Raw genomic sequence first — 23,072 nt, forward strand, 5'->3', positions numbered from 1 at the left:
GGACATTTATCGAGACTAGCATTTTCTTCACCAGTCTTGATTGTCCTGCGCACCCGGAGTATATGCCAAATTTATGCAGAGGAGCACGCCACTCTAGCTGCTGTAGACTTGTCTTTATTCACACCAGAAAATTGATATGAATGAAGATAAATGTGCTGTTCCGCCACTGCCAGCCCACATTAAGCCCTCTTTTTGGTCCACTTCAGAAAAGTGGCGTAAAGGGGGGAAAAGCTGATCATTTTTCTGCAAAAAAAAGACTGCAACAAAATTATATATAGCATAGTAAATGTCCCTATATATCTTTTGTCCCCACTTTTGCAGTTGTGTGCATAGACGTGTATACTACTGTTACTAATGCAGTACTTTGTCACATTTCTGTTTAGATGTTTGGAAACTGGACATTTGGAACTTTGGTCTTTACAGTCATGCTTTTAACTGTTACTATGAAGGTGAGTTTCGCAAACCTTCCTTTTTCTTTCACCTCCCTCTTTTGAACAATTGACAGTAAAAAATCTACATAAAATGTCAAGTAAGTTTGTGAGCCCTTTATGTATCAGTACTGATGTCCATATGAATATTTTCTTCCCAATTCACAGCCAAAAGAAAAATATAAAATTGAATTTGGTTTCTTGCAGTCTGGATGCAGTTTACCTGCACTCCAGGAATCAGTTGCTTAAAAAAATTAAGTATGGGTTATTAATTGCCGTATTTTTTCGCTTTATAAGATGCACCAATGATAAGATGCACCTAGGTTTTAGAGGAGGACAATAGGAAAAAAATATTTTTCATTAGACCTCAGATCAGGCCAGCAATCAGACACCCAATGTTAATCAGACCTCATCTGACAGCCCCAATCAGACCCCCAATGTTAATACGACCCTCAATCAGACCTCAGATCAGCCCTCCCATGCCATTTATCAGCCCCCACTATGAGCCCCCATGCCATCTTTGAGCCTTCATTATGAGTCCCCAGTGCCATTTATTAGCCCCCATGCCACAGATCAAATAAAATTAAAATAAAAAAAGCACTCACCTCTCCTGCTCCTCACCTCCAGCACGCTCTGTCTTCTTCCTGCTGTGGCTGTGTTGTGACCTGACGCGCACAGCGTGAGGTCACCGAGCACCTTCACACTGTGCGCAGCCACAGCCCAGCCGAGGACCAGTAAGCAGTGAGTACAGAGCCTTCACCTTCTTCCAGTCCTCCAGTACTATTAGTATTCGCTTTATAAGAAGCAGGGCCATTTTCCCCCCACTTTTGGGCAGGGGGGGGAGAGAGTGTGTCTTATAAAGCAAAAAATACGGTATATTTTGTATATTACTTTGTGTTTATATATACAGTTAGGTCCATATATATATTTGGACACTGACAATTTTTTTTAATTTTTTTCCTGTTTTACTAAAACACATTCAAGTTATAATTTATATAATGGACATGAACATAAAGTCTAGACTTTTAGCTTTCATTTGAGGGTATCCACATTAAATTGGATGAAGGGTTTAGGAGTTTCAGCTCCATTACATGCGGCACCCTGTTTTTAAAGGGACAGAAAGTAATTGGACAATTGACTCAAGGGCTGTTTCATAGGCAGATGTGGGCAATTCCTTCATTATTTCATTCTCAATTAGGCACATAAAAGGCCTGGAGTTGATTTGAGGTGTAGTGCTTGCATTTTGAAGATTTTGCTGAGAAGTAAACGTGGTCAAAGAAGCTCTCCATGCAGGTGAAACAAGCCATCCTTCATCTGCGAAAACAGAAAAATCCCATCCGAGAAATTGCTACACTATTAAGATTGGCAAAATCTACAGTTTGGTACATCCTGAGAAAGAAAGAAAGCACTGGTGACCTCGACAATGCAAAAAGACCTGGACGCCCACGGAAGACAACAGTGGTGGATGATCGAAGAACAATTACCATGGTAAAGAGAAACCCCTTTACAACAGCCAGCCAAGTGAAGAACACTCTCCTTGATATAGGCATAGCGATATCCAAATCTGCCATGAGGAGAAGACTGCATGAAATTAAATACAGAGGGTTCACTGCACGGTTCAAGCCACTCATAAGCCTCAATAATAAGAAGGCACATCTTAAAAATCCGGCACACTTCTGGAAGAACATTCTTCGGACAGAAACCAAGATCAACCTCTACCAGAATGATGGAAAGAAAAACTTATGGCGAAGGCATGGTACAGCTCATGATCCAAAGCATACCACATCATCTGTAAAACACGGCAGAGGCAGTGTGATGGCTTGGGCATGCATGGCTGCCAGTGGCGCTGGGCCCCTAGTGCTTAATGACACTGAACAGAAGCAGCCGGATGAATTCTGGGGTTTTCAGAGACATACTGTGTGCTCAAACCCAGCCATAAAGCCAAAGCAACCCAGGATTTTCTTAAAGCAAAGAAGTGGAATATTCTTGAATGGCCAGGTCAGTCACCTGATCTGAACCCAATAGAGCAGGCATGTCCAAACTGCGGCCCTCCAGCTGTTGCAAAGCTACAACTCCCAGCATGCCTGGATAGCTTACAGCTATTAGGGCATGCTGGGAGTTGTAGTTTTGCAACAGCTGGAGGGCCGCAGTTTGGACATGCCTGCAATAGAGCATTTCACTTGTAAAAGACTAAACTTCAGACAGAAAGGCCACAAACAAACAGCAACTGAAAACCGCTGCAGTAAAGGCATGGCCAAGCATTAAAAAGGGGTGAACACAGCGTCTGGAGATGTCCAGTCCATGAGTTCAAGACTTCAGGCAGTCATTGCCACCAAAGGGTTTTCAACCAAATATTAGCAATTAACATTTTATTTACAATTGTTTAATTTGTCCAATTACTTTTGAGCCCCTGAAATGAAGGTATTGAGTTTAAAAATGCTTTAGTTCCTCACATTTTATGCAATTATTTTGTTCAACCCACTGAATTAAAGCTGAAAGTCTGAACTTCAACTGCATCTGAATTGTTTTGTTCAAAATCCATTGTGGTAATGTACAGAACAAAAATTAGAAAAATGTTCTCTGTCCACATATATATGGACCTAACTGTATTATGTACCATTGTGGTATTGCCATATGTGCGCCGATCACATGACCCCACGTCCATTCCAGTCAGTTTCAGAGGGTCGCTACCTTACTGATTTGCATGGGTGGTCCGTAGGCGATGTCCGAATCTTTCTGTTAAAGAGCACATGCTACAACATGCAAATCAGTATGGTGAAGATGCACTCTGGAACTCTCTGAACCAGAAGACAGAAGAGCAGTGTTATGGATGTGATGTTGGTGGAAGAACCATCCTGTGGAGTGGATGGGGTCATGTGACTAGAATGAAGATCTAGAAATACAGACCACGCTGGTACATAAAGTGTATTGCAAACTGAAAGGTATATACATATATACATAGTACAAATAATTATGGGTAATTTAATAGTACGGATTTCCCCCCTTCCTTAACAGCTTAGCACTTGGTAAATGTAATTTGAGCCCTGGGACCAGGTAGTCATCAAAATTCAGAAGTGAGCTTTCTTTTACTTATTGAGTATTTATCTTTAATTACATTTAATTCAAGCAGTGGTCCCTCAAGATACTGTGGCCTCCTGATATAATGAAGGGAGTTTCTTACCCTGGACTCCAGAATTCTGTTAGAAAAGTCATAAAATAGGACTTCTGTGTTGGTTGTCTAGTAGCTCCTTTGCGGTACTACAGGTCTGGTACTGCCCCCTGTCTGTGCCGGGATGCGCTGTTCATTTAGACATCAGGGTAAGGCGGCTCCATATAAGTCTTCTGGACATTGTGTGCTATACAGGACTTTGAAGAAGCTACTGTCCTCATCATAGAAAGTAATTTCCAGCATCTATTCCTGGCTGTTATATGTAAGGACTTGTGTTATTTGTATTAGTTATATGCTTATTATTCTTAAATCTTTATTGTGTTGCATCATCGGATGACATTTTGGGGCTTTGGAACAAATTGCCAGTTTTCCATAGACTCAAGTTACATTGGTTTCAACATACAGTGGTCATCCTGGATCCAATATTGTAACTTGAAGGAAAGCTGTTTAACAAACTATTTTGCCTTAAATGGGTTTTCGGAGACTTTATAACTAATGACCTATCCTCAAGGATAGGTCATCAGTATCTGATCGGTGAGGATCTGACACTCATTCAGCTGTTTGAAAGTCACGTGGCCTAGGTGCAGCTCAGCCTCATAGAAGTGTGAATGGGGCTGAGCTTGACACCAAGCACAGCCGCTATACTATATACAGAGCTGTGCTTGGTAATCTGCGAGAAAGGCTGCAGCGATCACAGGAGCGTCGGGGCCTTCTCAAACAGCTGATCGTGTATTAGACCCCCACAGATCAGATACCGATGACCTATCCTGAGGAAGTCTTTGAAAACTGTTTTTTAAAGAGGTTGTCCCACAATCACAAAACTTATCACCAAGTGTATGATCACTGTGGTCTGATTGCTGGACCCCCATCAATGATAACAGGGGTCCTGCGTCCCCTCCATTCAAGAGCACTGCACTCAATTGGTCGGTATCAGTTGAATGGAGTAGCAGTACACATATTCGGCTGTTACTCCAATGAAACTGGGGACACGAGTTGTAGTATCCCCAGTGATCAGAATTGTAACTCTTTCTCTGTCGATAAGTCATAACTTGTGATTTTGGGAAAGCCACTTTAGACTGTGAAATTACATTTCATTTAGCATCATTGGATTGTGTAAATGTGTAAAGACCAATAGATTTCATTTGCTTTTTGCAGATGGCCCTTGAAACACAGTTCTGGACCTGGATAAATCATTTTGTCACCTGGGGTTCCATTGCATTTTATTTTATCTTTTCACTGTTTTATGGTGGAATTATCTGGTAAGAGCTGCACCCTGAACTGCAAAGGGCGTTTGTAGTCATACATAATACTTAATTTACTATATGGGCTGTCAAAATCACATCAAAACTGTAGTTACCCATTTATTTAAAGGACACTTCAGGACCCCAAATGTAAAAGAAAAATGCCTAAGGGTTAATGCTGCTAATGCGAGAAAACAATGGCCCATATTTTGTGAGTGCACCTAGACATTTTCTGAAGTGGCACTAAAATTTTGACCAATTTGACAAAGGGGCTGTGGCTTAACAGAAAGCTTGTGGTTTAGTAGGAAAAGGGTCATAGCCTAAGATGTAACTTTCTGCACCAAAAGTTATCTACAATTCTACCTTAAATTTCTGTTGCAAAGTAAGTCAACTAGTAGTTGGTATTAAAGGGAACCTGTCATCAACTTTCCGCTGACCTCACTGAGGGCAGAATAAAATAGTGACAGAAATGCTGATGTCAGCGGTGTGTCACTCATGAGCTAAAAGTACAGTATATGGTTGCTGAGAACCAGCATCATAATCATTGCAGCCCAGGCCTTGAAAAGAGTCAGATCTACCTGAGAAGAGTCATGGTTATACATAATTTCCTGCTCTCGCCCATCTGCCGATGATTGGCAGTTCTCTCCTAGTGAGAAAGGATAAAACTAGGTAGAAGACTCAGTCATCAGCAGGAGAGCAGGGATTCATGAATAACCAGGACTCTTCTCATGTGGTCGGGACTCTTTTCCAGGCCCAGTCTGCAATGATTGTGATGTTTGTTCTCGGCAACCACTTGCTTTTAACTTTTAAATGACAGACCACTGAAATCAACTCTCCTGTCTCTACTTTATTCTGCCGTTTGTATGTGCAGCGCAAAGTTGGTGACAGGTTCCCTTTAAGGTAGACAAAAATTTCTAGTTCTGCACCTCATTTCTCATCCAGCCTGAACCACTGTGATAAATCTGGTGCAGGTCCAGACAGCCTATACCCTGCTCCAATGTTCATGAGAGATCACATGCTTGCAGCAGCCTATCACCACCATATTACGTCACATAGTGGACTTCTGCAGTCATCATAATTGCTGGCCTTGGGAACTGCACTGAATACTAAGGTTATAACATAAGCTGGAAAATCCGGATCTGATGTTTGATTGTAGGGTTGCATCTTGGCCGTTGCCTATAATTAGTTTGTGCACACAGCTTCTGTTTTGGTATGCAAGGTCAGCTAGTAGAATGACATTTCTCGTGCATGGCATTGCGGGACACAGCACCATGGGTATATGCCCAGCTGACACTAGAAACAAAAAAAAAAAGTGTTGGCTCCACCCAGGTGGGCTATACCCCTCTGCCAGAGCCGAGAGAGATCAGTCTAGTTCTAGTGTCCGTAGGAGGCAGACATGACCTGCTATCTTTTTTCGCAGGTCATCCTGCAAATTTATTTTTATTTTTTTTGTTTTCTCTTTTTTTCTCTGCAGGTTTCGGCCTGCTGCAGGGGTGGCTCCTTCGTGTTCCAGTTTAGTTGCCCCCCCCCCCCCCCCCCCCTGCGGGCGAGAACTCAGGTACCTGGCAACCACCCAGTCCCCACTTGAAACTGCTTCCGCAGTGGAATTCCAGCAGACCCACGGCTCCCGTGTTGAGTCTGCCGAGGGGGTGGTCATTGCTGCGCCTGAAGACATCGGAAGGTAAGTAGGGATCCGGAGCCATTGCGGGGACCTTATAGTTCCTCCCTCCCTCCTCCTCCCATCTTTCACCCACGGCCTTCTTGTGCCTGCAGCATTTTTGGTCCCTCCCTCCTATCTCCCCCACTTCCAGGGGTCAGTTTGGGGCCAGGGTGTCTGCAAGGTGGCCCATGTCTTGCTGAATCCGGCACTGGGGGCACAATCAGGAAGTGTTCCTCACCTCTGGGGTCGTTCTGGGGGCTTCATGACACTGTCGCAGTCTTTGTCATCGGCGTCGTATGTCCCATGGTGCTGTCTATTCCGCTCCGCGGCTGCTTCTGGATGCCGCCGTCCGTTTTTTCCGGCTGCACTATCTAATTTAGGCCCCAGCTTTTTCGGCCGACTAGGCCGCTGGTCACGCCCACTCTTGGCTTCCCGGGCTCCCCTTTTCACCCTCCCATCCGTGGGTGGAGCCCTGGGAGGCGCTTGGTTTTTCATCCAACCCTGTCTCTGCGCGGGCCTTGCAGAGGGCGTTCCTTTCAGCCAGCTCTTTCCCGGACGTGGATCTCTTCTCCTGCAGTGCCTGCACCCGGTCGCCATCTTGCTGCTCTGCTACTGAGATCGGCTCTCTCTGTCGGGGACACAGCACCATTGGGTCTGGTAGGCAGCCTTTTTGGCTGACTTTTTCCTTACAGGCTCCATCCTGCCATCATGTCTTCCTCTGGTCGGGACCCCACTCCCCCTGCCACGATTTCTACCCATTATGCTTGTTCCCTGTGTAATAGGAAGTTCCCATGCGGCCAGTCTAACTCCCTCTGCTCACAGTGCCTCAACCCCAGGTCCGCCCAGGCCGCCCCTGCGGGCCCCTCCGTGTCAGTCATTCCGGAATGGGCTGCTACCCTCTCCCAAGCCATAGGAAACCTTGCCAGCCTCTCCCAATCCCTGACGCAGTCTCTGGACCGTCTGCCTGCCCAGATTGCGGCTGCCTCTAGCAGGGACTCCCCCTGCTGGGGACGTCCGATCTCGTTCTGCCACGCGATCCCGCAAGCGACCTCGTACGGTCTCGGCCGGGTCCCACTCTTCCTCAGCTTCCCCGGATAAGTCTGAGACGGGCAATATTTCTTCTTCAGCCGCTTCCGCCTCTCCTGGGGACTCTTCTGATTCTGAATCAGAGCGGTGCTCGGCAATGTCTGCGGCCCTACAGATCTCATTAGAGCCGTCCGGGACGCGCTCCATGTGCAGGACGATCCTTCGACCTCCTCCCAGGAGTCGGTGTCCTTCCGCCGTTCTAGACGGTCCACTATGGTTTTTCCCGAATCACAAGGATCTTGACGCACTTCTGGCTAAGGAGTGCCGTCACCCTGATCGGCGCCTTCATCTTACCAAGACCTCGGATGTCCCTTATCTGAGGAATCCTTCAATCTCTGGACGGTTCCTCCACAGGTAAACCCTCAGGTTGCTCGCGAATGCTGCTACCTGGCGAAAGCTACTACCCTTCCCCTGGCTGATGCGGCTTCCTTGTCGGATCCCGCTGACAAACGGGTCGACTCCTTGGCCGTGTTCGTGGCAGCGGGTGCCGCCATCAGTCCTGTGTTAGCGCAGGCCTTGGCCACCCGGGAGGCGGCAATCTGGGCAAAACAGCTTGTCCGAGCCTTACCTCCAGACTCTGTCCAGGGGGATCTGGCAGTGCTTGCCTCTCAAATTTACCAGGCATCCAAGTTTCTTTGCGATGCCCGCCGGAATCGGCCCGCCGCTCCGGCCGCTAACTCTGGCCATTTGCCGCACCATCTGACTTCGTTCTTGGGCGGCGGATTCCGCCTCCAAGAAGGCTCTAATTTCCCTTCCTCGGTGGGAAGCGTTTGGAGGAGCTCATCTCTGAGGCCACTGGTGGTAAGAGTTCCCTTCTTCCCCAGAATCGGCCTCGCCACTGCCATTTCCCTGGGTCGTCCTCTCGGGCGCAGTCCTTTTGTTCCTTTCGGGCTCTGGCTCCTCCCGCTCGATCTGACAAGAAGTCCACCAGGCCTTCCTTTAAGGCCAAGCCCTCCTGGCATGCCAAGCCCAAACCTGCTCGCTCCCAGTCCACTAAGCCACCTTCCGCATGACTCCGCTTCGGTCAAGGTGGGGGGGTGGGCGCCTGCTCGCCTTTCAGAATATCTGGCAAGCAAGTGTGGAGGACGCTTGGGTTCTGGAGGTGGTCTCCTCCGGATACAAGATCGAATTTTCCGGTCTTCCGTCGGGACGGTTCTTCCTGACGTCCTTCCTTCCTTCTGCCCTAATCCTTCTCACTCTAGGGAGAAATCCCTCCATTGCCTGGATGTTGTTCGGGCTCTTCGCCTCACGGAACCCTGACGTCGTTTGGACTCTTCTTGTGGTCCCGGCGGGCCCACGTAAAGGTTTGCCTGCCTCCAAGGCAACCATTTCTCGCTGGGTTCGGTCGGCCGTCAAGGAGGCCTATGTCGCAAAGGGACGTGCTCCCCTTTCCAGGTTGACCGCACATTCGACTAGGGCAGTAGGAGCTTCCTGGGCGGTGCGTCATCAGGCATCAGCTTCCCAGGTCTGCCGGACCGCCACCTGGGCGTCAGTTCACACTTTCTCTAAGTTCTATCATATTCATTCCCTGGCTTCTGCTGACGCCAGTCTGGGGCGCAAGGTTCTGCAAGCAGCTATGCTTTACATTGCGGCATGGCGCTTTTTTCTTCCCTCCCTCGGGGACTGCTTTTAGATGTCCCATGGTGCTGTGTCCCCCAATGCCATGCACGAGAAAATTGGATTTTTTTTTTACTCACTGTAAAATCCTTTTCTCATAGTAGGCATTGGGGGACACAGATCCCACCCTTCTTGAGTTTCTTCTTGCTTGAGGTCCCAGCGTTTGCCTAAGTGGTTGTCGGGTCTCCCCAGTTGAAGACTTGTTGGCTTTCGGTTTTTCCTTTTTGGTTCCGGTGTGACGTTCCTACTGCTTTTGTACCGACTAATCTCTCTCGGCTCTGGCAGAGGGGTATTGCCCACCTGGGTGGAGCCAACACTTTTTTTTGTGTCTAGTGCCAGCTGGGCATATACCCATGGTGCCGTGTCCCCCAATGCCATGCACGAGAAAAGGATTTTACAGGGAGTACAAAAAATATAATTCTTGCACTGTTAAGCCTTTTCTTTCATTCTGAAAACCTTTTCCATTGCAATTAGCAGGACTTCCCTTAGGCCTCGTTTACATTTCTGTTTTTCACTGACTTGTGCTATCTGCATTTTTCACGGATAGCACACGTATCCATTGATTTGTATTTATTTTTTACTGACTCTGGGTCAGAGACATGCTACTTTGGTCCATCATGTGGACCGGACACACGGAGCCCTACACAGATCCTTCACAGACATATTCAGACAGACACAGAAATGTGACCAAGGGCTTATGCTGCACTGCCCGTAAATCTAGTTATAGTGATCAAAGTGCAAAGTGACTTTGGGATGGGCCTTTTCAGAACCTAAAAGATTACACTTTTCTTGGGTCCCTCTTTAATTTCCACTCCTGTCCCGTGGGTTTTATGACCTGAATTCACAGCATCATAGAAGATACCTATAAGTTAAGTTAATTTAACCCTTTTGCTGCCAGGAGTGTTTCAAAGTTTTGCATCTCTGGTGGCCCGGACAATTTTCACAGTTTTGACATGTACAATAAAACCTAAACTAAATTTTTAAAAATTATACCCCCCTCCCCAATACCCATATATTCTATGAAAGTAGACAGCTGGCACATTATCAAAATGCCACTGCACTTTATACACAGACACCCTCATGCAGCTTTGCATCAGTGCAATTTTTCATAAAACTTGAGGTTTATTTTTAAGAGGTACGCTCCATATAACTTTCTGCTTGTCACACTTTTACCCGCTCATATCAAAGATGTGCACAGTTCATAGATATCACTTAGGCCTAAATTTATATCCAGCTTTCTTCAGAAAATCTCCAGAGCCAGAAAGACCAAGCCTATAAAAATACAGGGATTAAGCTAGGAATGAGCGAATCGACTTTGGATGAAACATCCAAAGTCGGTTCGTTTTAATACTGTATGAAGTGAGTGCGCTGTACAATATTAGAATGTATTGGCTCAGATGAGCTGAAGTTATTACTTTGCAAAGTCTCGCGAGACTTTGGGTAATAACTTAAAAAAAATTACCTTTTTTCGTAACATCCGAGGTCGATTCGCTCATCCCTAATTACAGCCCTTGAAAAGTAAGTGCACCTCCAAAACCTATATATTTACTGAAAGCAGACAACCTGACAATGGCAGTTGCCTTCAGACTGTTGACAACAATGTCCACCCTTGGGTAACTTTCTGACAACCAGGAATCATTTAAAACATGGATGTCAAACTCATGGCCCTCCAGATGTTGCAAAACTACAACTCCCATCATTCCCTGATAGCTGTAGTATGCCCAGGCATGATGGGAGTTGTAGTTTTGCAACAGCTGGAGGGCCACGAGTTTGACATCCCTGATTTAAAACATATGCATCAAAACTGACATTTGGACCTAAAATGCACATCCAAGCAGAGGTATACACATAAAAATGACATAAATGTAATATATTAAGGTGTGCAAATCATATAGTTTATATCTTTCATCCCCCTAGAAAAACTGTAATCCTAATTAACAATTAAAAATCCCTGAACCTAATTAACTAAGGCCTCTTTCAGACAGGTATAATATGGGTGCTTTATTTCTCCCATATTATTATGGACACAATACCTGAACATCCTGCAGTTAATCAGAAAGTTAGTTAGATCGCAATATATCTGTTTCTGATTAACCTCAAGAGGTTCAGGTGCATTCATAATATGTGCAAAAAAATATTGTTTGCACATATGTGTTACACCTTTCCAAAAAACATTTTAATACTGTTGTTTAAAAAAATAATAATTAATGATTGTGTTTTTGTGCCGTGGTCTTAGTGCTGATAAACATCTGGGTCATGGCATCAGCAAATGCTCTAATAAGGCCCAGAGGGTGCTTGGAATAGCAAGTGCTCATCTTCACATTTCTTTTCTGGAGAAAAGACACCCCTCCACTTATATGGGACATTCAGCAAGTATGCTCTCTGACGGGTGAAGGGGGTTAATGACATGCCCAGAAGTCCATGTACAGTTAGACAGAAGAAAGAAGGCTTTGTGTCTCTCTCCCTCTCTTTTCTGTGTAGCCCCAATCCTTCAGGCTGGCCGACTTCTCCATTGGGGGGGGGGGGCTGCTTTCTGGTGGCATATCTGTGGCTGTGAAAATGATATAGGTTCATGCTAAGTCTTGTTTTAAAGAAGACCATCTCTGCTTTAAACAAGACCGAGGCTCTAGCTGCAATAAATCAGTTAAAATTTGGAATAGGAATGAAGGCGGCAGGTAAAATACAGCTTTCACTGAGACCCTTTTCTAAGGGTTCTAATTCAAGATTGTTCGCAGCTAGAACCTCGATTATCAGATTTAAAACAAGACCTGCTGGTTAGAATCTCTAGCTGTTACAGTCTAAGGCCTCATGTACACGACCGTTGTTTTGGGTTTGCACCAAAGCAGCGGTTTTTACGGCTCGAATGCGTACCCGTTCACGTCAATGGGGCCATAAAAGATGCAAACAGCACTTCGTATGCTGTCCGCATCTGTTGCTCCGTTCCGTGGCCCCACAAAGAAAATAGAACATGTCCTATTGTTGTCCGTTTTGTGGACAATAGTAGGCATTTGTATAATGGGCGGCCCATTCCGCAAATTGAACGCACATGGGCGACATCTGTGTTTTGCGAATCCACAATTTGTGGACTGCAAGACTTGTTGCAATCGTGTGCATGTAGCCTAAGATTCAGCAATCAGTAGCAAGGATGTACAAGATACATCTTTAGCTACTGGATTGCCACCCTGCAAGGACGTATCGCATACTTCCTTGTTAGAGAGGACTTGTCACCTCTCATGACATTTCTGTTTTAGTAGCTACTTGCATTCCCCATATAATAAGATTTGCGGAGCATCTATTTGTTTTGACTCATTCATTGTCATTGTCCACTCATATTCCCATCCACTCATTATTTCTACTAGAAGTTTTCGAATGAGTTTCTAGCAGTAAGGGTACAGAATGTTGTTGTTTTTTTCCAGTTAGGGGTGGTGTCCCTGCACAGTCTGACTCTATCCAATCAGTGCTGCCAGTTTCAGACTGTGCAGGGACACTCCCCCAACTGGTAACACCCAGCTGTATCTTTTCTGCAGACTGCTGGAAATGTATTCATAAACTTCTATTAGAAATGATAGAAGAATGACACAACATAGTCATAAGAAAAGATTTTAGAGAGTAGTTTATTGCATGGGTTGAGGGTTACATGTTTAATAATAAAAAGTTAAAAAAAATGTATTCTATTTTATCTCCCCAGGCCATTTTTACACACCCAAGACATGTATTTTGTATTTGTCCAGCTGCTTTCCAGTGGGTCTGCATGGTTTGCCATAATCATCATGACCACAGCTTGCTTGTGTCTCGATGTCCTGAAGAAAGTGATTTATCGACAACTATACCCTACAAGTACAGAGAAGGCACAGGTATCGAGAACTGTATATGGCCACCAGACATTCTTTTCAGAGAGGTTTTATTAATGGATGTTTGCCAGTGCACAAAGTTAACACTTTTATTGTAGACCTGTATTGTTAAATTTACCATATTCCGCAATGATTCTTTGTCTCAAGCGTTTTCACAAGCCGCGTATCAAGATTATCCGAAAAAGTGTAAAGTACTAAAATAACCACTTATTGTTGTGCTTAGGAATAGAGATTTATTAGGCTGGGTGATTTAACAAGTGCCTGCATTTGCTGCTAATGCACCATTTGCTATACTTTTTAAGTGCCTGTATTTGTTACCGCTGCAAAATGAATATATATATATTTTTATATTGTTAAGCATCGATACTTGTAATTGCACTTTAATTGTGCAGCTTTATAGTAAGTTTTAGACCATTGCCAACAAGTATTCTGTGCTGAAGGCGAGAGCTGTACTCTGCCACATCTTTAGCAAGACAAAGTGTAATACTGTGAATGACAGCTTCCTAAACTATTTCTTCAAATGCTTGTAAATATGAATGTTCAGCATGATCTCAAATCATTTCCCAAAAAGTCTGTTACATTTTCCGATCACATACATTTTTAGCTTTTTTAACCTACCCGACAAGGGTCCGCAATTAAACAAAATAAATTGTTTAAGTGTACAAGTGTCATTTTTATATATGTATATATACTATATACACAAACTGGTTTTCTTTTTCTACAAGTCTTACATTTATCATAAAGATGGTTTACAATCTGAAAGCGCTGGAAGAGCTTGTAGAACTCAATGCTCCGTGTCCCATACGTGGTGCAGTGTGTTGAATAGGCCACAGTGTTACAACTTGAGGCATTTCCACTACAGCGATGCTTTTGTAGTCCCTAAGGCAATAGCTGGCCTTTCAGTCAGTTGGTATTTTTGTGCATGGCGACGCATTTTCTATGTAATATTTCTATTTTCTTTTACAAGAAATTCCTGTCACATGTTTCGAAATGACTATTTCTTCTTGATTTGTTGTGTGTTACATACCTTTTCTATCCACCTGTAGATGTATCCCAACAGAGTAACTTTAAGTGACGAATTCATCGCCCTGCAGCCTCTGTCACGGGCAAGGAATCAGCTGAGCAAAATTAGGTAGAGTAGGAGGGAAGGCTCCTCATCCACTTTTTTATTTTTTCCTCTTTTTTTCCCTCTTTTTGCATGTTGAGGCTCAACTAACCAGCACTTAGATGGAGTGAGGCATGGGTATGATTATGCTAACAGCCAGAGCTGCCAGCTTTTCATTCTGCTCTTCGTTTTTTTCTTTATTTCAGCAGGTCAGAGAACCTGCAGTAAGAGTGCATGTCGTGCGTTAAAATCCCCAGCATGACACTCTGATAACAGTCCTACTGTGCTCTTTTTGTGTTACTTTCCTCAGCATGGTTTGACTGCTTGATGATGAAGGGAAGCATACAATTAAAACTGCTGACTATATTTGGAGCATGCTAGATAATTCCAGGCTGCATACGGCAGTGCCAAGTGTTTATATACCCTTTTTTATTTTAATTGCTTATTTTATTTCCCTTTTTAACAAGAATGCATTATGATCGTGTGATTGTTCACACTCAAGGTTTTTATGTTTTTACTATGAATATTGTCTGTTGCAATTTAGCGTAGGGCTACTTGGCCTTCTAGAGTATATTCGCAAGCTCATTTTTCTGTTAGAAATATCTGAAAAAGAGCTTGCAGGAATCCATGTGCATGCTGCAGGAAACACATTCAGATATATACAACAGTTGTTTGCAACAAATCTATCATGAGTGCATGCACCATAAACTGTTTTTAAAAAAAAAAACATTCAAATATAGTGTCCAATGCATTGGGTTGTGAAAATCGCTTTAGTCAAGCAACTCTCTCAGTGCTTACACAGATTTAATATCTATACACATAGGGCGTCCTTTATTAACCTTAAATACACCTATATTAGACGTATTTTCAGACTTTTCACTGCTCACGCCAGGTCTAAAAAGGGAAGGAGAAAGGTGTCTAAAACGCCAGTCTTAGTAAATGACCCCATAGTGTTATTTTCTTCTTTTGAGCGACTTGTAGTTTTACAACATCTGGAGAGCCGCCGGTTGGCCATCCCTGCTTTAAGTTGAGGTGATTGGTTTTTAACAGCCCTATTTAACCATAAGGTTGGTTCTCAGATCCCAGTTGCAAAGCACTTGATGTAAAAAGGGAAAAAGCAAGTCTGTGACCTGGCATTTACACAGCATTGAGGTTTTGCCTCCTGTTCGGGATATCCCATCCTTGTGGTGGGACCACTGTAATCCCAATATAGCCATGTAAGCCAATCAGTGCCAAAACTGCCCATTTTGTCCACCACACTGACCCCAATATGGCCACAGTGACCATAAAATAATTGGGTTGGGGAGTTAAGAACCACATGTTACTATGATCACTGTTTAATTTTATGAAAGGATATGATTCATACCTCGATTCTTCAAATGCCTTTAAGTCTATTCTTATGTGTATCCATTTTTACATGTGAAGGTTAGATACATTATAAATTGGTATAGCACAGCAAGTAAGCAAGATTGCCACACATTGCCGTCATTGGATGTTTATTTGTGCTTCCATAGCTAGGTTTGCAAAGTTCTGCTATGTAACCGCTTACTTAGCTGTCAGAAAATGAAAATGACAACATGAATCCATCTGGAAAATAAGGAAACTCTTTAGAGACAGGCTTTCACTTGCAGCTTTATAACAAAATGCAGAGGAAGACGGGGAGAGTTCCTTCTGTCTAAATGATTTCTCTGCCTTCTGAGAAGGTGCACAGTTGCATTTAGATCTTGAAGATTTGATCAGTTTACAGGTTACTTTTATGAAGGACTAATAAATTAGCCTGATGTCACTTGAGATGTGTAAAATTCTTCTAGAATACAGATTGCTGTTCCATAGACAGGCGGACAGTTGCACAGTATATAGAGTCACTAATAGACCAAGTTTCTCCAGATTATTTCATGTAATTGAGAATAACATTGAAGCATGCCGCTGAAATTCCTCATTACATTACTGAAATATGCCAGAATGAATCCATAACCAGTGGCAGGTTCTAAATATTTGTGAATATCGTAAGGTTTACATGATATTTAGCCACCCCTATGTTACCCTTCCGTGCCCTGGCTTTAGTATCCTCTATTCAGGAATGTGGGTTTTATGTAGTACCATATATTAAAGCTGGGATTAAATTATAAAAATTCAGGTGTTACTATATAGACAATGTCATCTATGGAAGTTTTTAATCCCATCCTTTAAAAGATTTCTCCCTGAAGTTTATATAGCTTTCAAAAACTGCAGTACATCAACCCCCCCCCCCCCCCCCCCCCCCCTCCTCCCAATAGCTCTTAATAGCTTCAGTACCCCATCCGTATGACATGGGGACGAATGCAGTCAACTCAGAATTTTTGAGTTGCTGTATTGTAATTAAAGGAAAGACCTTTCTTATATCACTTACTATGATCATACGACCAGATCATACATCATTCCTGTTAGGTTGTTAAGAGAGGAATAAAATGGATGAACAACTCTCCTATGATGTGGTTATATATTTTTCTTTTTAACCCATTAACAGTCACATTAAAATTGGAAGAAGCCTCCCAAAAATTTCACATTTTTTGTCGTAGATTTTTATATTGATGTGTGAAGTAAGTATAACTAGCACACAACTTGGGGAACACGTGCGGTTTTTAACCCCTTACGGACATGACTAATTTTAGCCTTAATGACCATTAACATTAAATTTCCCTGTCTGTGTTCCAGCAGTCATATTTTCTCGCCCATTTTCCTTGGGGGACACAGACCTTGGGTATAGCTCAGCTCCCTAGGAGGCGTGACACTAAGTAAAACTGTTAAGCCCCTCCTCCATCAGCTATACCCTCAGCCTGGAGATAGAGGCTACCAGTTTTAGCTTAGTGTCCAAGGAGGCAAGACACTCCCTGCTACTGCAGGGCTGTTTTCTCCTTGTTATTTTTACTTTTTCTTCTAATTTTGTTATTTTATTTTTTCCTAGGGATACCAGAGACGCATTTGACCTCTCTGCTCTCCCGGGGTTGAGCTGCGCCAGTGCCAACTTATCTGCACTGCTGCCTCCCCCACAGAAGCAATAGGAGGATCTGGGCAGCAATGGCTCCCCTACATCCCGCCAGCTAGGGGGTCGCCCGCACGCCAAGCCCCTCTTCCAGCTTCCTGCCACTGCGGTGCCAGTGGCTGAAGGGGCGACCCTGCTGGAAAGGACTGAGGGTGAAGACGTCGCACGGTGAGATGGCTATTCCAGCCCATACCCCGTCCCTATCTGCAGCATCTACCCCTCTGGGTAAGGGGGGCACCCGTGGTCGCTCATTCTGAGCGCTCATCTGCAGGACAATGCAGCACAGCAGCATCCTCAGCACCCCCACGCTTTTCCCCCCCACGCTGCTATCTTTCTCCCCCCCCCTCCCCCTCATCGGGGCTGACTCCATTTTTCTCTTCTCTCTCTCCCCCTTCCCGCCGAGAACGGGGGGCGGGGCTTAGCGGTCCCGGCAGGGGGCGGGGCTTCCGTGCGTCATTTTGGGGGGCGGAGCTACGTTCTCCTTCACAGGAGACATTTCAAGCGCTGGAGGGGGCGGAGCTTGTTCCCCGCGCTTTCTGCTGAGGTTTCCCGCTCTTCCTCACTCCTGACAGGAAGCTGGGACACGGTGGGGGACTCTAACCTCCTGTGTACATCGCTCGGCTTCTGTGGGCGCTCTCTGCTGTTCTCTGCTGCTCACTGCTGTTCACTGCTTCTCTGCTGCTGCTGATCTGGGCCATCTCCTGACGTTCTTCTGAGGCACTGGTAGGACAGTTAACCCTCTCCTAACCCTCCTGGTCATAGCTGCTATAACCCTTTGTGGTCTCTATATTAGAGTACAACCACACTTCAGCATGTCAGATCCCACAGGTGCCCCCAAACCCTGGTACCATGCCTGTACCGCCTGTAAGGAACTTTTTCCGCGTGGGCAATCTGAGCCGCATTGCCTTGCATGTCAGGCCCCGGTGCAGGGCCCGCTTCCCGCTGCGCCCCCCGGTGCCTCTGAACCCCCTGACTGGGCTAGGTCTCTGTCTCAGGCGGTGGAAAGCCTTACACACGTAGTGGGCCGTCTCGTGGATAGACCGCCTCTCCCGCAGGCTGCCACAATCCCTGTCGCACCCGCTGGGACTACCGTTTCTGCCGCCCCCACTGGTTCCCTGCCTCCCAGCGAATCTTCCAGGGCCCGGCATACTCAGAAACGTTCAAGGGTTGAGCGCACATCTTCTCCAGATGCTTCGCTCTCTCCGCCATGCGTGCGAGCTCAGTCAAGTCTATCCTCTCAAAGGGATACGCTTTCTGAGGGAGAACTGGCGGATTCGGACGTGGACATGGACTCAGAGCTTCCGTCCAAATTGGCGTCCGCGGTGGGGCATCTTGTCACTAGCATCCGTGATACCTTTCAGCTACACGATGACCCCCCCAGCTCTGAACAGGCCGGCGTGTCCTTTCTCCGCCCCAAACAGGCCTCCAAGGTTTTTCCCATACACGCTGATTTTTCTTCTGTGGTATCCAAGGCTTGGACTCGGCCTAACGTCCGCTTTATTACACCCAAAAAGCTGGACATTTGTTATCCCTTTCCAGCGGATTCTGTGACCACGTGGACATCCCCGCCTAAGGTTGATCCTCCCGTGGCTCGCCTGTCCAAAAGCACTACTATTCCTGTACAGGACGGATCTTCCCTCCAGTCTGTTGAGGACCGTCGTACGGAATCCCTCTCCAAGGCCATATTTACTGCCTCTGGTTCGGCCCTTAGACCGGTCTTTGCCTCCGCCTGGGTTGGCAAAGCGGTCTCTGAATGGGGTTTGCAACTGGAACGGGAGTTAGGGTCGGACGTCCCTGTTCAGGACCTCCGTTCCTTAGCCCAACTAATTGTTCAGGCCGGAAAATTCGTCTGTGAGGCCTCCCTTGATGCGGGTGCCCTCATTGCCCGTTCCTCTGCCCTGGCAGTTTCTGTCAGGAGGGAACTCTGGCTGAAGGTTTGGGCGGCGGACGCCGCTTCCAAACGCTCTTTGGCCGGCCTACCATTCACGGGTTCCCGCCTGTTCGGAACCCGTCTGGACGAACTTATATCAGAGGCCACGGGTGGGAAGAGTACTCGCCTCCCCCAGTCCAGGCCAATGGGCGCCCCCCGTGGTCGCGCTGGTTCGTCCCGTTTTCGGTCCTTTCGCAAGCCCACCGGGTCTAGACCCGCGGCCAGTTCTTCTTCCTCTGGCCCAGCCCAGGATAGACGCAAGAAGCCGTTTTTTCGGACGCAACCTACCTGGCGCAAGTCCCAGCCTGCACGGGCTCCCACAGGCCAGCAGCCCTCTGCCTGAAGGTGCGCCCCCACCCACCCGGGTGGGGGGCCTCCTTCTCCTATTCAGGAACGTATGGCGGGCCCACATCTCAGACGCATGGGCGCTCGAGATTGTATCTTGCGGATACAAAATCGAATTTGCGTCCATTCCGCCAGACCGTTTCTTCCGATCCCGTCCTCCGCGAGATCCCGTACGAGTGGCCGCCTTCTTCGCGGCCATTCACTCTCTAATGGACAAGGGTGTCGTCGCCCCCGTGCCTCCGACGGAAAGGTTCAGGGGGTTCTACTCGAACCTCTTTGTGGTTCCCAAGAAGGAAGGCTCAGTGCGTCCGATCTTGGACCTAAAACGCCTGAACCGTTTTCTCCGACTGCAGAGATTCCGGATGGAGTCTCTCAGGTCCGCAGTGGCCTCCCTGGAAAGAGGGGATTTCATGGCCTCAATCGACATTCAGGATGCATACCTCCACGTTCCGGTTGCTCCATGTCATCACCGCTTCCTGCGCTTTGCGGTGGGGGACGATCACTTCCAATTCGTCGCCCTTCCCTTTGGTCTGGCGACTGCTCCTCGAGTGTTCACCAAGGTCCTGGCCCCTGTCTTGGCCCTTCTACGTTCAAGAAGTGTTTTTCTTCTCCCATACTTGGACGACATCCTGGTCAAGGCACCCTCCTTCTCTAAGACATCCCGCAGTGTGGAACTCACTCTGGAGACCCTGACGCGGTTCGGTTGGATTATCAACCACCCCAAATCTTCCCTTACCCCCTCCAGACGGCTGATCTTCCTGGGGATGCTCCTGGACAGAGTTGGCGGAGGTCCGCCTTCCATCGGACAAGCGTCTGGCCCTTCGCGGGTCGGTTCGCAGTCTCCTCCGTCATCACCGCCCTTCCCTCAGATCCAGCATGCGGTTGTTGGGAAAGATGGTTGCCTGTTTCGAAGCGGTGCCGTTCGCACAATTCCGATCCCGCACCTTTCAGAGGGCAATTCTGTCGGCCTGGGACAAATCACTGAGGAGTCTGGACAGGACCTTTCTTCTGCCTCCCCTGGCTCGAGCTTCCCTCGGCTGGTGGTTGCATATCCCTCTAAGGGGGAAGTCCTTCCTTCCACTGAACTGGCTGGTGATTACCACAGATGCCAGCTTACGGGGGTGGGGGGGGGGTTTTCCCTCCCCGGTCCGTCCAGGACGTTTGGTCTCTATCGGAGTCCAGACTTCCAATCAATATTCTGGAACTGAGGGCGATTCTTCTGTCCCTCAGACACTGGACCCATCTGCTGAGGGCCACCCTGTTCGGATCCAATCGGACAATGCCACGGCTGTGGCATACATAAACCATCAGGGAGGCACTCGCAGCGCTGCAGCGATGCAAGAGGTGACCCTCATTCTCCTCTGGGCGGAGACGCACGTGCCGGCCTTATCTGCGATTTACATCCCGGGGGTGGACAACTGGGCGGCGGATTTCCTCAGCCGGTCCACCATCGACCCGGGAGAATGGTCCCTGCACCCAGAGGTGTTCGAAGCCCTTTGTCTTCGCTGGGGTCGCCCCGACGTGGACCTCATGGCCTCCAAATTCAACCACAAGGTCCCCCTATACCTGGCCAGGGCACGGGACCCGAAGGCATACGGCGCTGACGCGCTCGTCCTTCCGTGGCGCGAATTCTCCCTTCTGTACGTCTTTCCTCCTTTTCCCCTCCTGCCACGGGTTCTTCGGAGGATCGCGGCAGAGGGCGTCCCCGCGATTCTAATCGCCCCGGATTGGCCCCGCCGGTCTTGGTACGCCGACCTAATGTTGCTGTTGGCAGACGCACCGTGGCCACTGCCCTCCAGGGAAGACCTTCTCTCTCAGGGACCGATCTTCCACGAGCATTTAGGCTCGCTACGTTTGACGGCGTGGCTATTGAGACCGCCGTCTTAACGCGACGGGGTTTCTCCGCGGACGTAGTCCGCACCATGATCCGGGCTCGTAAGCCCGTATCCTCTAGGATCTACTATCGGGTTTGGAGGTCCTATCTGGGGTTCTGTGAGTCCCGGAGCATCCCACCTCTCCGGTTTTCTCTTCCCACAATCCTGTCCTTCCTCCAGTCGGGTCTGGACCTGGGGCTGTGCCTCAGTTCTCTGAAGGGCCCCTCTAGGGCCAATTAAGACCTTTTTACAAGGGGTGGCTCACTCTGTTCCGCCGTACCGCCCTCCAGTTCCTTCCTGGGACCTGAATGTGGTGCTCTCGGCGCTCCAATCAGCCCCCTTCGAGCCTTTACGGGAGGTCTCCCTTCGCCTTCTGTCCTGCAAGGTCATCTTTCTTGTGGCCGTCACGTCTCTCCGACGGGTGTCGGAGTTAGCGGCTCTTTCTTGCTCCGAACCTTTCCTGATCTTCCACCAGGATAAGGTTGTGCTTCGGCCTGTCCCGACTTTCCTGCCAAAGGTGGTCTCCGCCTTTCACATCAATGAGGACATCGTCCTTCCGTCGCTCTGTCCCTCTCCTTCCCACCCCAGAGAACGGGAACTGCACCGTCTGGATGTGGTCAGGGCGTTGAGGATTTACTTGGAGGTCACCGGGTCCTTTCGGCGCACGGACTCCCTGTTTGTGGTTCCGGAGGGTTCGCGCAAAGGGTTGGCGGTCTCCAAGGTGGCTATTGCCCGTTTCATTAAACTGGCGGTGTCTGAGGCTTATCGAGCCAAGGGCAGACCTCCGCCTTTTGGCGTCACTGCTCATTCCACCAGAGCAGTCGGAGCTTCCTGGGCGCAGAGGCATCGGGCCTCGGCTGAACAGTTGTGCAAAGCAGCCACTTGGTCCTCTCTGCACACTTTCACAAAGTTCTATAGGGTGCATACGCATGCATCAGCGGATGCTGCGTTGGGCCGCCTGGTTTTGCAGGCAGCGGTTTCCTGATGCTCTGGTGGTGTTCCGCCTTGGGTTTGTGGTCCCTCCCTTCTTGGACTGCTCTTGAACGTCCCAAGGTCTGTGTCCCCCAAGGAAAATGGGCGAGAAAAGGAGATTTTTGTATAACTTACCAGTTAAATCTCTTTCTCGCTCTTCCTTGGGGGACACAGCACCCACCCTTCTGTGTTTGGTTACAGGGTTATGGTCTGGCGCCCCGTTGGGTTGCTGGCTGGTTGTTTCCGTTATTGGTTGTTATCCTTTCACTACTTGGACACGCAACTGGTAGCCTCTATCTCCAGGCTGAGGGTATAGCTGATGGAGGAGGGGCTTAACAGTTTTACTTAGTGTCACGCCTCCTAGGGAGCTGAGCTATACCCAAGGTCTGTGTCCCCCAAGGAAGAGCGAGAAAGAGATTTAACTGGTAAGTTATACAAAAATCTCCTTTTTTTTCCTGCAATTTAACTTTAACTGTATGAGTCCTTGAATTATGCTGGACAATTTTCATTATTTTATTTTGTTTTTGTTTAAGGAACCATTTTGGGGTTAATTTACTTTAATTAAATCACTAATTTTTATGTGTAAAGATTAAAAAAAGCCGCAATTTTCACTTTTTTTTGTGGGTTTTATTTTTGCAGTGTCCACTGTGTGGTATAAATAAAGTGATACCTTTTATTCTGTGGGTCAGTATGATTATGCCAAATTTATATATATATTTTTTCCTCTTCGCCCTGCAGCCTCCACTGCTCCCCTGAGATCACTGCCAGCTGA

General features: G+C 47.2%; 1 protein-coding gene across 4 annotated transcripts in view; it reads left to right on the forward strand.

Annotated features, from left to right (window-relative positions):
- ATP11B (ATPase phospholipid transporting 11B (putative)) overlaps positions 1–23,072 on the forward strand; it is a 118,024-nt gene that overhangs the window by 80,242 nt on the left and 14,710 nt on the right. For 2 of the 4 annotated variants that reach the window (XM_044288641.1, XM_044288642.1), the window contains exons 26-29: positions 384–449; positions 4,753–4,856; positions 12,890–13,055; positions 14,099–14,184. In XM_044288641.1, coding sequence (XP_044144576.1) covers positions 384–449; positions 4,753–4,856; positions 12,890–13,055; positions 14,099–14,184 — 422 coding nt within the window. The remainder of the gene's footprint in view (positions 1–383; positions 450–4,752; positions 4,857–12,889; positions 13,056–14,098; positions 14,185–23,072) is intronic. The other 2 variants (XM_044288639.1, XM_044288638.1) reach the window with 1 other exon arrangement.

This window comes from Bufo gargarizans, chromosome 4 (genome assembly GCF_014858855.1).
Source record: "Bufo gargarizans isolate SCDJY-AF-19 chromosome 4, ASM1485885v1, whole genome shotgun sequence".
NCBI classification, from domain to species: domain Eukaryota; kingdom Metazoa; phylum Chordata; class Amphibia; order Anura; family Bufonidae; genus Bufo; species Bufo gargarizans.